Below are 15,205 nucleotides of genomic sequence, written 5' to 3'. Positions count from 1 at the left end.
TGGAAACAAGTTGTCTCTTGTTGATGTTCTGAAAGTCAATTGATAAATACATCGACAAGTATGAGGGGGGCAGGATATTATAAGATGTATCTTCTACCTGCTCCTTTTCGAACAGAGAATGTGGAATTGCATGTCACATGGGCAGAATGATTTGTTTTATATTTTATTTTTTGAGTTTGTCTCATTCTATTTTGTTTTCTTGTTCTTTTTTGACTGTTTTAATGTCTGTTCGAAATAAATAAATAAATGAAATGAAATGAAAATATTTGCATGTTTTTGTTTTTCATTAATATGCATAAAAACTCTGTGGCAGCATTTAGCATTAATGACTCGAACTGACAGATGAAAGACATAAATGACAAAAACATCTCATAGTTTGATTACCTTTTTTTATCGTCACCTACCTAGTATGTAATATTTGGCCAAAAGTGTTTTTCCCCCTCCTAAATTATACTTTGGCCAAAAAATAAAATATATATATTTTTTTTTAATTGTCACACTCAGGTGACAATATGTCATTTTGGCAAAGCAGTGCTGTGAAAAGTATTTTTACCTAAATAAATACAAGATACGTACAGTTTTGTACTACAGTGATCCCTCGTTTTTCTTCGGGGTTTCGTTCCGAAAATAACCCGCGATAAGTGAAATCCGTGAAGTAGTTACCTTTAGTTTTTACAGTTATTACACAGCATAAATAAATACTCTACATTGAAACCAAAGAACAAAACCTGTTTTCAGGTCAGCGGATGTGCGTCAATCGGGCCTTAATGTGATCCGGARTCATGTCACTAACTCTGGATGTGACATGACTTCCGTGTCACATCGTTTGAAACGACTCGGTTATTAATAGACATAAAGTTTCACATAACCGACTGTACTGGTGCCAAAGTGCTAAGGCTCATCTGTTAACAGCCTCGTTCCTTTCTGGGCTCTTAATAACGAAAACGGAAGCTAACTAGCTTAGCGTTAGCTTGAAACTGGAAGGTTGTAAACAAAGGGTTTTGTTTACAACCCTTTGTTGTTGTAGTTGTTTACAACAACCCTCCAAGCGTCTCCTCCAACCTCCACCAGGAGATTCACAGCTGGATCTACGGCAGAACGACGGATCTCATCGTCAAGCCTCCGGTCGGGTTTGCGTTGATTCTGGCCCCAGTTTTTTCCAGCATCCGCGAAGCAGCGAGACCGCGAAAGGTGAACCGCGTTATAGGACAATTCAGCTGCTTAAGTCCTGATCTACCTAAAGAGGCCAGCAGTGAGACGGTTTAAGTAAATTATTTACACGAAAATGTCAAAATTCACACAGAAATATAAAGACAGAACACCAAATAACACATTTAGACAGTTTATCAGACATAAATGTTCAATCGGGGGCTTTAAGTGTCGGTGTACAAAGACATGTTAAATCAGTTTATTGTGGCAGACAAAAACATCGATTTAGGTCGTTTGTAATTATATAGTATAATACAAACTGGTATTTTCTTACTTTGTTTAATTATGAAGTCCACCAGTCTCTCTTTGCGATTTTTCTTCAAATAAACGTAGGAAAATGTAGCATTAGCCTTTCTTTCCTGAGCTCCAGCTAGCTAACAGCCAGCCCGTTTTTTCCTTGAACTTTGACATTACGTACGTTACGTAAGCACGTGATTACGCTAGCACACTTTGTTCACATTGGCTACAACAGAACAAGGTTAAAGGTTATTTTCCCTGATTAAAAAGGGTTTTTTTTTTTCACTGGTACCGATTTTATTCACTATAGATTACCGTAGTTTAATTTTGCAGATGGTTAACATAAGGCTGAGTTTTATGTAAACAGTTTTATATAAATATACGATTAATTTGTTTTATGCATTGTTCTAAAATGCAAGGTTATATAAACTAAAACATAAAAATGGCCTCCGGTAAATTTTTTTTTATTTTTTATTTTTATTATTATTATATAAACATACAATCAGCTCCATAAAGATACCGTTATGTATACATTATAAGATCAGAGAACAAAATGACAACAGAGCCAGACAACTGGGACAGAGGAAAAGAAAATGAAACAAATAAAAAAAAAGAATAAAGACAAAAATGATACAAAAGAAAATGAAAAATACAACAGGGCAGTACATTATAGTATGAAACGTTTAAAAAAAATTGGACAACTTAAAAGCATGTTTTGACTTTACAAGACATAAAGATTTATAGAACAAGTTTAAATCATTCATCCACTGTCTAAAGTTGGGAATAGTTTTAGAGAAGCGACATTTGTGTATATGAAATTTAGCTAAAAATAAAACATTATTTATTCCATAGTCAATGAAGTGATCATTGATGAAGAAACCAAATGTAACATCTTGTATGGTTATATCTGCTAATTGTATACCATGGCTGAGAATAAACTGATGAAGATCTTTTGCCAAAAAGTCTGAACCACTTCACACGAGAAAAACAGGTGATTTAAATCTTCAGTAACTTTTTCACAGAATCCACACTTGTCCACATCCATTTTAAACCTGTCTCTCAGGAAGTTGTTAGTTGGATAAATTTTGTTTAAAATTTTAAATTGCATATCTTTTATTTTGGCAGGAAGTGGAAAACATAAATATTTTGATCTAATCTTTTTAATTTGTTCTTTGTTGAAGTCTCTAAGGATATACTCTCTTTTAAGCACATCGGTGGCACAATAACTAGATAAATGGCTTCTTATAACCTTATTGATGCGTTTGACATCACAAAAATCAACATTTTCAATCAAAAGAATTGGCCTCCAGTAAATAAAATGTCAGCATTTTATTTTATTTTTCAGAACAATTTAATTAATTGCTTTACTTTCTTTGAGAAGGACACTCACTGGTTGTTCCTTTACTGTAAAAAAAAAAAAAAATCCACTATGCAATCACTGTAATTTTCAATGATGTTATTGTGGTTACTGTATTATGGTAATCCTCAGAGCCATGAGGATCACTGACGGGATGGTGAATAAAAGAAACAACTGATGCCAGCCTGACCAGGCCCTTGTCATTCATTACCACACCAAGAGAAGCCACCAGATCCACATAGGTCACAATAGCATAACCTTTTGAAATTGATTATTTTTAATATTTCAATGGAAATATTACAGCGCTTCCTTCAAATAGCATCTAAAACATTTATTTCCATAGTTGWTAACAACAGGTAACTCGTTTCATAGGCAACATTTGGATAATAGATGTAACATCTATTAAACTGAATTAAACTAAACATTTAGCGTAGCTTCACTGAGCTTCCACGACCTAGAAAATTATGCAACATAACATAAAAAGATGAGTAAAATGGCATATATTTGAATTTATTATTTATTTCATTCATTTACAGTTYGAAAAGAATGTGTCACAAGTTGATATAAAGAAAAGTTCTTAATGAAAAGAAGTAGTTGGAAGAAAATAAAATTATATAATCTTCCATTTTATTCAAAAGTCAGTTTTCTACATCAGACAATCAATCAATGATCCTTATACRACAACATACAACGTAGCATTAGGACCTTGCTAAGAAAATAAATAAAAATAAAATTAGGAAAATAAAATCATAATACTACAAGAATAAAGTCATTATGAGAATGAAGGGATTATGAGAAAAACGTCATAAGAGAATGAAGTCGTAGTATTACTAGAAAAAAGTAATTATATTACGACTTTATTCTGGTAATAACTACATTCCTGTATTATTATGATTTCAGTCTAGTATTATTTGTACTTTATTCTCGTAATGTTATTCTTGTTATTCTCATACAAATTCATTCTCACAGTATCCTGATAATCCTAATTAAAATTTTTAAATCTTTTATCCTCATTATAGCCCTAATACATTGTATTAAACACAAAACAGGCAAAAAGATTATATTTGTAAATTTAATGAATCTTCTTAATTGAAAATTAAAAGTAAACTATCCATAGATTAGTTTCAGAGTAAACGGGTATAATTGTAAACATTTTAATGCGAGTTAATCGCATAATAATTTGAAGCGATTTGACCTGGCCTTGCTTCACGTGAGTTGCTATGTCGCTCCACCACCACAGTGCGGCGCTGCAGGGGAAAATACGTCACCGGAAGTTGCGTTTTCGTACACGAGAAAGATGTCCGCGCTCGACGTCCAGGATTTCATCGAGCAGAACCGGGCCACGGCCCAGCAAGTGGAGACGTTTCGGGGTTACTGGGAGAGTGAGAAGCACTGGGAGGCGCGGAGGGAGTTCATCCTGCGGAACATGAGCGACTTTGAGACGGATCGGCTGGACCATCTGCTGTCCCTGTCCATGGTGTGGGCCAACAACGTCTTCATGGGCTGCCGGTACGTGAACGCACCACAAACCCCTTTTGCCGAAATTAACCATAAATACAACACATTTACTAGTTCATGTTTTAGGAATGAACAGAACTAGGTTTAAAAGTTATGTTATGAAAACTGGGGTCTTAAATAATCGGAAGTGTAAAAATGGAAGTGTAAATACTCTTCCAGTGTAAATACACTGGAAGAGTATTTACACTGGAAATACTCTTTCCAATTGTAATGTGATAATGGCGTCACATTACAATTGTAATGTGACGCCATTACAATTACATTTATCCTGTACTACTCTTTATTTTAGTTTCCTCCTTATTTGTCCACTTTAATTATATCCTGCCCTCCATGTCCCTCCTTTAATTTCTTGTTTCCTATTCCATCTCTTCTTTTCATTCTTCCAGCCTACATTTCTTTTTTCTTTCATCCTTCTTTACATTCATTTCTATTCTTTTTTCCATCCAAAGTATACCAAAGTTTTCTGTATAGTAAAATGTTCCATCTTTTATCACATCAGCATCAAATTATCACTTGCAGGACTTTGAAACAATCATGCAAACATCTGAGTATTTAGAAGATCCGCCCACATCAGATCTTTATAGAAAACATTGCTCCAATTAAAACTATTTTAAAACGTTCTGGTAAAATTGCATCTTTTTTGCAAATATGGCTATATTCTGATACTCCGTCGTACAACTCAAAGGATGGATGATTGGAATAAAAGCCCCTCATTGAAAATATTTCTGTTATTTAAACGGAGGAAAAAATACCAATTAAAATCGGATCTGGTATGAAAAAGATATTTTAAGTTTTTAAGCCATAACCTCCTTTAAGCTGCATTCAAAAACAAACAAAAAAAACCAAGCCTCTTCTTCTTCTTCTGTGTCAGTAAAAACTGCTGTCGTGTAGCCACTGACCCCTTCTGTTTGCCGACTGCAGCTACAGCGCGGCGCTGCTGGACAAAGTGAAGGAAATGGCCGAAGGCATCGTGGTGGAGGACGCGCCCGTTTTCAAGACCAGAGATGAAATCATGAAAAGTCAGAAGGTCGGTTGCCTTGGAAACGCACCAACGTTTAACCCGCTGTAGGAGGAAATCCTTACCGACTTGTTGTTCTGCTCCTGACAGGGCCGATGACCGGAACCGGACCCGCTGAAATGTTTACCGACAGGGACAAAGTTTTTATGGTTTTACAATATTTTTTTAATCATGTAAAGAAATGGCTGCATCTTCAGGGCATTGGAGCATCTCATTGCATAACGTTTTATCGACTTCACTAGAAACGCACCGATATGAAGATTTGTTGTGATATTGAATACTGCCGTTACAGCCGATAATCAATATTACATACATTTTCTACCGTTTTGACACCTTTGGAAAGAAAACGACAAATAAGAACAAATATTGGTTCGCATCAGCCTGATTTTATTCATCAAGCGTACCGATATGTTAAATTAGTAATATCGGCCGATACCGATATCAGGCATCACTAGATTTTACTACATTCAGTTATGCATAAATATGTACATTTACAGTGAAACTGCATGTTTTAATGTGTTTTATAGCAGAATAAAGAACCTTGTTTTTTAACCGATTTATTTCAAATAAAATATTGGTGATATTACCAAGAGATCAGAAAAAGTGGATTATTTAAAATCATGCAGGTTTGAGAATTTAGATTTAAAATGTAAAACAAATCTTTTTTCAATGTCAGCTTTTCTTTAAATGTGCAGAAGTTTTTACATTCACATTCAGCTAAATCTCGTTATCCGTTTTATTATGACTTGCTGGTAAGTTGGTGTTAATTTATGGCATCGTTTCAATAGTTTCTTTTTTCTGCGTCTTATTTGAAGGCTTTAAAATGTAACAAGTGTTTCAGCTACACAGGGAGGGAGCTGCAGCAGCCAAAACGGTTTCAGTTACTCTGAACCTAAAAAACGCCAAAAATACCGAGACTGCTTGAGAAAATTCAGATCAACAAAATGCGGATGGCTTATAATGCAGTTTGAGAAGCAGGCCAGGATTTTTAAGATTTGATCAAGCAAATTATATACAAAAACTATCACCCAGAATTTAAAAAAATATTATTGGAAGTTAAGGCTCAAGATCCCAAAAAACCCCTGAAAATTAAAAGGGGTGTCCAAAGTGTGGCACTGGGGCCGTTTGTGGCCCTTATACCGATTTTCATCGGCCCCTGACCACATCGATCATTTGAAAAATAATTGACTCAAAAACTTTGTTGAAATTTCCTTTTAAAAAGGTAAAAATCTAAAACTCTTTTATGGTATACAGGTTTTATAAGAAAAGTTTACTGTTGAGCAGGTAAAGCTTAAATGTTTAAATACTTTTGGCATTAAATTTGCCAGTTTTGTAGAAAGAAATCAACTTAGACCCTCATCCCAAACTTTGTCACATGACCAATAGAGTCAAATTCACCTGGCAGAAAAAAACTAAAATCCAGAAAATGGATCGTTTTGCTGCATTAAAAAAAAAATTCATCTAGTTTTCAAAACATACCAAAGAAGTCAGAAAGAAACTTCTGTCAAAGTCTGAAAAATGTGTTTTATTATGTTTATACAGCATATTATTTTAAGTATACATTTGTTTCTCAAAATTTGATAGCATATTCTGTTTACTAGGTGAAATAAGTCACAAGCCACAATATGAGCATCTGTTTAAGAAAGGGGGGGTTTCCGTTTCATGTTGGCGGATCGGGTTCAGGCATGACTGTTTGCTTAAGGAGAATTTTGTTTTTCCAAGAAAAATAATAAAAAAAACATAAAAAAATAAAATAAAAGGTACAGACACCAAAAAGAAAACATTTAATCTTCACTGAAGGTTTGAACAGCGAGATGGTGCAGCAGCCTGTTTTCAATTTAAATAAAAGAAGAAGAGCATCACTTAATTTAGCATTTTATTTTTTCTTTAATATTCGCAGCCAAGTTGTTTTAATAGAGCGACCAGAAACATGGACACTTATTGTTTTGGGAGAGAAATTATAAAATAGAACAAAAACTAAGCTTCCCTCCTACCTGGCCGACTTCTCTTCAATCTGCATTTATTTAGTATAAAACATGATGTGGAAGCATCCCACTGCAAAAGTCGTTTTGTTTTAGTACAAATATCCTACTGCACTTAAAACAGAAATTTAATAAGTAACTTTTCAGCAAAAAAAAAAAAGGAGCTTGTTTTAAGTCAATCATCCAGTAAAATGTATTTAAAAAGTAATATTTCCACTGTCAGGTTATTTCACACCGTTACCTAGCAACCCCAGCCAGGCCCAGCCCGTTACCTAGCAACCCCAGCCAGGCCCAGCCCGTTACCTAGCAACCCCAGCCAGGCCCAGCCCGTTACCTAGCAACCCAGTTCTAGCTCCACTGCCAAATTATTCCACTTATAAACACGGGAAAGATATTTTGTTATAAGTGAAATAATCTGTCAACGGAACTGAAACTTTTTCATTGATAAGGAATTATTTATTTCAAACCATCTCTTATGCTGAAAAGCTGCTTGTAAGCTAGCACACTTGAAGTAAGACAAAACTGATATTTGCACTAGAAAGTAAACCAAAACTGAATTGTGTTTTTGCAGTGCCTCCATAATGCTATTTTTACCTCTCAGGGGAATTTATTTCCAGGTAACACAAACAAGGAGGGAGAAAATTAGAAAGCAGCTCTGCATAATGAAACGTAAAAACATTATTTCCTCTCTCATAAGAAACCTCTGTCGTGTCGAGTCGGGGAGTCGTGATTCACCTGCTGCTGCTGCCTCAAACTAACTGAATCCAAAGCGGAGACGGAGCGGTGGCCGTTCTTTAGTTTAACTGAGGATCAGTGATATTTCTGAGCGCTGAAAGGCATTTCCTGGGTTTTTCCACAGCTTTTAAAAACGTGCCGATTTGGTCGTTAGCGTTTCGTTCTCAGACCAGCAGAAAAAAAACAAAACAAAAACAAAGTAAAACTCAGGCATTAACCGCTTTTAGTCCAACCAAACATATATTACAAGTTTTCTTAGCAATAACTTATCCCACACCATGCAATAAAAAAGACAAGAAACACAATTTAAGATGGAAACCCAACACCCCAGATTTCCTACAACGCATCGATCGGTAAGCAACTTGATGTCTGTTCAGATTTGGTTTTCCTTTTTACTTATCAGGGTGGCACTTGAGTTTTGATAGTTACTGTTGTTTCTTGATGAGCGGCTGAAGAAGAGGGACGATGATGAGGAGGGGTGATGAAGACGATGGGCACGGAGAGGAAGACGCTCAGCCGTCCACCCAGCTCTGCTCCACGATGGCCGTTACCCGCTTCTCGTACTCCCTCTTGTTTTCCTGGTAGAGCTGCGCCGCCTGGCTGTTGGCCGGGCTGTTGGGGTTCGGCTCATCGAGCAGCGACTGCACACACAACACAACAACACTAACATTTCATTCAACATATTTTTAAAAATTATTTATTTAAGTAAGATTTTTTTTATTCAAGTAAAAAAAAAACATTCATGATTTTTTTTTAAGTAAATGATGTTCATTAGTGTTGAGAAGCATTTCTATTACTGTCCATTTAACACTTAAATCTCAACATTTATCGCCCTGCAGAATTTATTATGACAGACGATATATTTATTTATATAAAACTACACATTCTTACTAAGCTATTCAAATTTAAATACTGAAACGTCATTGTTCAGGTTGCCACTAGGAGGCGCCAGCCACAAAATGTCATTAAAAGACAGAATCCCAGAATATTAAAAGTGGAAAAATCAAACAAAGAGGTGCAGAAGCAGCAGGAAAAACTACATCAGTTTTCACCACACAGACGTCTTTATGGAGGGAGAGACACTTATTAAAATATAATAAAGTACTTCTTCTGATTAAACAATATTTAACATCTTCTCACGCTGATGTAATTTTACAAATAGAAACTGATTTAGTTTGATAAAATATTCAAGCGTCGCTGTGTGTGATGAATCTACAGCGGTTCAGTTGTAATTCACAGATTCTCTCGCATTCAGACAAATTGTTTAAAGTTTAGTTAGCAGAAATATAAACCGACAGACCTGGATGGACGTGAGTATGGACGACACGTCGTACGTCGGGCTCCAGCGATTCTGAAGAATGTCTAAACATATACTGCCGTCAGCGTAAACTGGAAAACAGGAAACAATAGTTAACATTGAAGCAGGTCATTTCCAACATTAAAACTCATGCAGTTGGCAAATACAGGATGATTATATAACCTTTAAGCTGATCATCTCATATATTTAGTTTTTTAATTAAAAAAAGAAGATATGGTGGCTGTAAATGTAGGAGATAAATTATTTCAGCTTTAATGGATTTGAACTAAACCCAATTAAAACTCAGAAATAAACTAAAAGAGCAGCTTTCAAAGCAAATCAAGTTGATAAATGACAATAATGTTGAGATCATCATAAAGTAATTTATTGATAATGTTCATCATCTAAAAGACCAATAAAGTTTAACTTTGTAAAGGACACGACCCAAAGAAACCAGAAAACATTTTAATTATCCAAAATAAACTAAAAAAATTACACAACTTGACCCATAAATAAAATGAATTATAAACAGAAAAAACAGAATGGAAATGATGGAGCTCATTTTAATTTATTATGTGATTAAATAATTATCTTGATTTCTTTGATGGRAAGAACTTCTGAAAAGATTCTGGTGGAAAAGTTAATAAAACTAGTTTTTAAGGTGCATTTTAAAGTCGTTTCTGCTCTAAATGTGTAGATGACCAGAAAAGGCGAATGTGTTTGTTGCTGCAGCATCCCTCACCATTTGGATGAAACATTTTGGAGACGAACCGAACCGTGGGGGGCTTGTTGGGATACTCCTCTGAAAACTCTATCAGCAGCTTAAATGTTCCTGCAGAGGCAGAGAGGAAGACACGAAGCTTTTAGTCTGCAAGAAAGATGCAGATGTGAAAAATGGAGACGCTGCTGACGGCAGAGGAAACCATGAAGGGACTATAAATACCCCGGACTGCAGCAAAATCTGTTTATTGTGCAGGATTAGACAGGAGCAGGGAGGGAGAGGCTGACAAACGTCAACTAGAAAAGCAGGAACAGATCCTTCAATATCAGACACAATATTTGTAATTTTTATTTCATAAGCAGTGCCAAAGCACAGCGAATTATTCTGAGTCCACATTTCCTCGTAGCCAATAAAGTCTATTCACATTTTTGCAACGTTTGAATAAACTAAAGCGTCGGATCATGTGGAGCGAAGAACAGACAAAAACCTGCTGCTGTTCCAGAGACCAACAGCCTGAGCGCCACCCAGACGGCTGAACCTTTTTAAATCTCAACCTATTTTTATTTTAACCATCATTAGCACTTCACATTTTAAACATCTCAAACTGACAAACTAGATTTTTTTCCATCATTTTCACAAAGACAGAGAAACTACAACTGAGAAAATCAGTTTACAGCACAGAAAGCAGCTGAAACATCAGTGATTAAAAATTACAAAGTTCAGAACAGTGGCGCAGTGGGTAGAGCTGTTGCCTTGCAGCAAGAAGGTTCTGGGTTCGATTCCCGGACCCGGTGGTGGGTTTTCTCCAGGTACTCCGGTTTCCTCCCACAGTCCAAAAACATGACTGTCAGGTTAATTGGCCTTTCGAAATTGACCCTAGGTGTGAGTGAGTGTGTGCATGGTTGTGTGTCCTGTGTGTCTCTGTGTTGCCCTGCGACAGACTGGTGACCTGTCCAGGTGACCTGTCCAGGTGACCTGTCCAGGTGACCTGTCCAGGTGACCCCGCCTCTCGCCCAGAACATTAGCTGGAGATGCACCAACCCTCCTGACCCCACTGAGGGACCAGGTGTTAGAAGATGGATGGAAGTTCAAAACAAAACCTGAAGGGAGGCTGCAGGTTAGCAAAGCTCTACTCCAAACTCTTCCACATGGAAATGATGAGAAGGATTTCCTTTAGGGAAAAATAATGTCATTAATTTTCAATTCATGTTTTTTCCTTTAGTTTCCTGCAGAGCTCACGTATTTTTCCTTATAATAATGATAATAATTATGAAGCCTACTTGTTCTCCAATCAAAAGGCTCCTGAACTACTCATGTATTTCCATATCCAGCTCTGTTACTTTTGCAGAGTTGTGTTCGCAGCTCCAGGCTGCGTTCGGCTGAAGCGGCTCCACTTCAATAAAATTCTGTGTTTTGGTAAACAAACCACTTTATGAACCCAATAAATCCAAACATATAACTTACCATCTTCGAATGGCGTCCCCACAGGCCTGCAGCAGACAGAGAGAGAAATATTATATTTATAAGTTCAACACTGATCTGATAACCTGAGGCAGAGTGTCACTTTCTATAGCAGAGAACTAGAATTAGTAGATTAGACTTGTTTGTGTCAGGCTGTTTTGTTATGGTAATTAATTTAGATATGTTAAGCCAATTATATTCTTTGTTTTCGTCGTGTCGCATTAAATCACGCTGAGGCTGAATATAAAACAAAAATAAAATAAGAAATTCGCACAAATTCGCTGCTTTTAACATGCCAAACCACTAGGGGGCAGTGTAGTGCAGAGCTAAAGCCTTTGTCAGCCAATCAGCTTGCTTCAAAGCAACAACTTCCTGTTAGCAATTAAAGATGGCGCCAGGAGGTTCATTTAACTGGACAGATGAACCACTTTTAAATAGAGTATTAGAATATCCATCTAATATCAGGCAAGGTCACCTGGACAGGTCGCCAGTCTGTCACAGGGCAACACACACACACACACACACACACACACACACACACACACGCACACACACACACACACACACACACTTTAGAGAAAGTTAATAAAACGAGACTGGAATTACGTCACTGCAAGAATGTGAAGGCTGCCATGATAACATATTTTACTGGACAATAAATTGTCCCAGAAGTTATCGCGATAAACGATAATATTGTCATTTTGAGTCCATTTTCCAGTAATAATATAATAATGACATAATAGAGCAAGAACATATTCTCAATAATCAACTTAAATTCCAACTGTGGATTTATCAAACTGCAGTGCGAACAAGTTTTCTCACATCTTCACTTGGGTTTTATAAATAATCGTTTTTAGTGATATTATTATTTCCTGTAGATATTCGGCTACGTGTGGCTTAGGCCTGAACGAGACGTTTTAACTAAAATAAGTTAACCAAAACTCAGATGTAAGCTGAATCGTGTCGTTGGTCCATTTAACACGAAGCCAGAAGTTTAGCACCGAGATCTGATATTTTATTAAAGCAAAGAGGCGGCTGCAGGATGTGAGCATCAGAGAGGAGACGGTGGGGTGGAGCTGCATTTAGAACATGACTCACCCAAAAATAACAGCGTTCCACAGCATGATGTTGTTCTCAGACGGCGCTCCGCTCACACCGGTGGGAGGGTCTTCCTGAAGTCTGAGGAGGAGAGGAAGAAACGATGAGGAGGAAAGAGAAGCGCATTTCAGAGGGAGGCAGCTGGCTACACAACGAAAAGATTTATAAAATAATAATAAAGGACAGGAGGAAAAACAGCCAGAGGGCGTGATGAACGAGTGGAGCATGAGGCGACTAACTAACACCTTGACAATCATCAGTCAGCTGCAACATGAGGCTGTGTGCAGGATCAGCAGCAGGACGCCAACATGCTGCGTTCAGGGCTGAGGCTGGAAACGCCGCTGACGGCAACTCAGCCATAAAAACACCCTCATATACTTGGAGACTAAAAACTAAAGTAAAAAAGGAATAATCCAAACTATCGTGGGATTGGTATTCATCGCATTGTTTATTGTGATACATTTCTTAATATAAGAATTCTGATTTATTGTTTTCAATTAATGACGTTTTACTGGTTTCTCCGCTGCTTGTTCAATAAAAGTTTCAGGATATATTAATACATTTGAAAATATATTAAATGAACTTAAAATAATAGACAAACAGCATGTAGTTTTGCATTTAATATTAAAGAACTGCTGTTTTGGTACATCTGGATAATAAAATCAATCACAAAAAATATTGAGAAAGACACATGATCAATATCAATAGATAACTGACAGAATAATCAATACATTTACAAAACTGATCTAGAACTGCACAGCATTCTGGGAGATGTAGGCACAAGAAAGACTTAAGCTGCTCATAGTTAGCTAGGAAAGGTTGGTGGCATCAACTCGCTCACTCTCTGGTTGCCTAGCAACTCGCTCACTCTCTGGTTGCCTAGCAACTCGCTCACTCTCTGGTTGCCTAGCAACAGCCTACAGGCTAAACTGCGCAGGCAGGACGTGGCTGCGCAGTTTAGCGCAGATATTTCAGATATTTAAAACAACAAATAATCATCAATATTGACCGACATGAAACCCTTCCATCGTGTTTGTCAGCCACATTATCCAGACTTTTAGGTTAAAATAAACTATCTGTATTCAAACGGATGCTCTGCAGTTAATGCGTCTCTGCATGGTCAGTGTTCTGGTCACTCTGATGACCTTTGTTGACGCCTTGATGCCGATTTCCTTGCTTTCTGCAGAACAGAAAGCAACTCCGTCACATGATTTCTAAATATCTAAACTGGCAGAAGCAAAGCAGCAGTCAGGAAGCGTCATGTGCTGCAGGTTCTCTCTGCTCTGCAACAAAACAACTTCCTCCTGACCGGCTCAACTGGAACATGTTTACACATTTAAAGTGTTTGTGGAACTTTTCTTTAGACGTCTTTTCTGAAATTAATACAATTCGTTCCCTAAAAATGGACCTTTAAATTCACAAATCAAGCATCTTGAAGATCTACTGTAATAACCTTAAGTTCTATTCATGTTGCATTTATATCAGTGTTTTAAAAAATACTCCAGTTTTCAGTAATTAAAACCTTACATTTGAGAACATGCTGATCTAATACTGTGCAGTAGAACGTCTAAGTTTAAGAAATGCGTCTTCTATCCGGTTTAGAACCCGACTGATTAACCCGAAATGAAAACAATTCGGCGCTTATTTGCCGGGCCAGTTGTGGTTTCACAATCTGAACTTCGACAAACGATCTGAGACACGCAGAGCAAAATGCCACAGCAACGACTGCCTGGCAACAGAGACGGGAGCAAATCAGAGCCGCCATTCCAAATTCATTCTCCAACACCAGTCTGGTGCGGATGACAGAGTAATGAACCAAAGCAACACGATGAATGAACTGGTTGAAATCAGCCGCTTCATGTTAGGCCTCACAATCAGACTCTTGATCAGTAATGAAGAGGTGGAGGAACCACAACACAACTTAAACATCATATAAAACCCCCATGTCTACAAGAAATGTAGGCTTTATGAAGGTTTACGGCAATTAAATCTGTTAAGCAGATTTGTAGCAGTAAGAGCTCAGATCTCTTCCTAACGGCCTGCAGACAAACTCACTGATGATGAGAAACAGGATTTATCGACCAGCAGACGGTTACTGTGTTTCGCTGCACATCAGGAGTTTCTGACAGGTCAGTCACTGTAGAGCTGGAGGTTAGCGCATACCAGCTAGCAAAGACACAAATAAAAACCTAAATATTTTAAGAGTTCGTGTTTCAATCTGAAGATATCATTTTGGATATTTTAGAAGCAATAACGTTTTAATTGGAAATCACCCTAATGGATCATTCCAGGAAACATATCAGCATGAGGACTTTATAAAACTATAAATATCATGATGCGTGACCAAGATCAATAGATGATACAATCCACTAGGATATTCACTGAACTCTGACCCAGAATCGCACAGCATTCTGGGAGATGTAGGCAGAGGAGAGGCTTTAGCAGCTCTAGGCTAGTTTGGGGGAATCAACTAACACACCGACTCTTCAGTTGCCTAGCAACAACCTGCTGGGTAACAAGCAGGCTCAAGCCCACCCCCTCAGCTTTGGTTGCCTAGCAACAACCTGCTGGG

At 37.2% G+C, this 15,205-nt stretch overlaps 2 protein-coding genes across 2 annotated transcripts in view; one reads left to right on the top strand and one right to left on the bottom strand.

Annotated features, from left to right (window-relative positions):
- The first annotated feature begins 4,052 nt into the window (after positions 1–4,052).
- cdkn2aipnl (CDKN2A interacting protein N-terminal like) lies at positions 4,053–5,895 on the top strand. Its single transcript, XM_008401937.2, has 3 exons — positions 4,053–4,312; positions 5,243–5,348; positions 5,430–5,895. The coding sequence occupies exons 1-3, from the start codon at positions 4,101–4,103 to the stop codon at positions 5,436–5,438; spliced, it is 327 nt and encodes a 108-aa protein (XP_008400159.1). The 5' UTR covers positions 4,053–4,100; the 3' UTR covers positions 5,439–5,895.
- A 2,361-nt stretch (positions 5,896–8,256) lies between these two features.
- The window catches only part of ube2b (ubiquitin-conjugating enzyme E2B (RAD6 homolog)), an 11,833-nt gene continuing 4,884 nt past the window's right edge, over positions 8,257–15,205 (bottom strand). Inside the window, exons 2-6 of the mRNA XM_008401936.2 lie at positions 12,634–12,714; positions 11,539–11,564; positions 10,096–10,185; positions 9,357–9,445; positions 8,257–8,697 (exon numbers count right to left, since the gene is read on the bottom strand). Coding sequence (XP_008400158.1) covers positions 8,569–8,697; positions 9,357–9,445; positions 10,096–10,185; positions 11,539–11,564; positions 12,634–12,714 — 415 coding nt within the window. The 3' untranslated portion in view covers positions 8,257–8,568. The remainder of the gene's footprint in view (positions 8,698–9,356; positions 9,446–10,095; positions 10,186–11,538; positions 11,565–12,633; positions 12,715–15,205) is intronic.

This window comes from Poecilia reticulata, unplaced genomic scaffold (genome assembly GCF_000633615.1).
Source record: "Poecilia reticulata strain Guanapo unplaced genomic scaffold, Guppy_female_1.0+MT scaffold_155, whole genome shotgun sequence".
Taxonomy (NCBI): domain Eukaryota; kingdom Metazoa; phylum Chordata; class Actinopteri; order Cyprinodontiformes; family Poeciliidae; genus Poecilia; species Poecilia reticulata.
The sequence above is the reverse complement of the archived record's forward strand: the minus strand, read 5'-3'. Positions and strand labels throughout refer to the sequence as shown.

Excerpts from the sequence above, each read along its gene's own strand:
- cdkn2aipnl (XM_008401937.2), top strand. The coding sequence starts at position 4,101 with ATGTCCGCGCTCGACGTCCAGGATTTCATCGAGCAGAACCGGGCCACG. Across the intron at positions 4,313-5,242 it reads AACGTCTTCATGGGCTGCCG|CTACAGCGCGGCGCTGCTGG; the intron begins GTACGTGAACGC and ends TGCCGACTGCAG.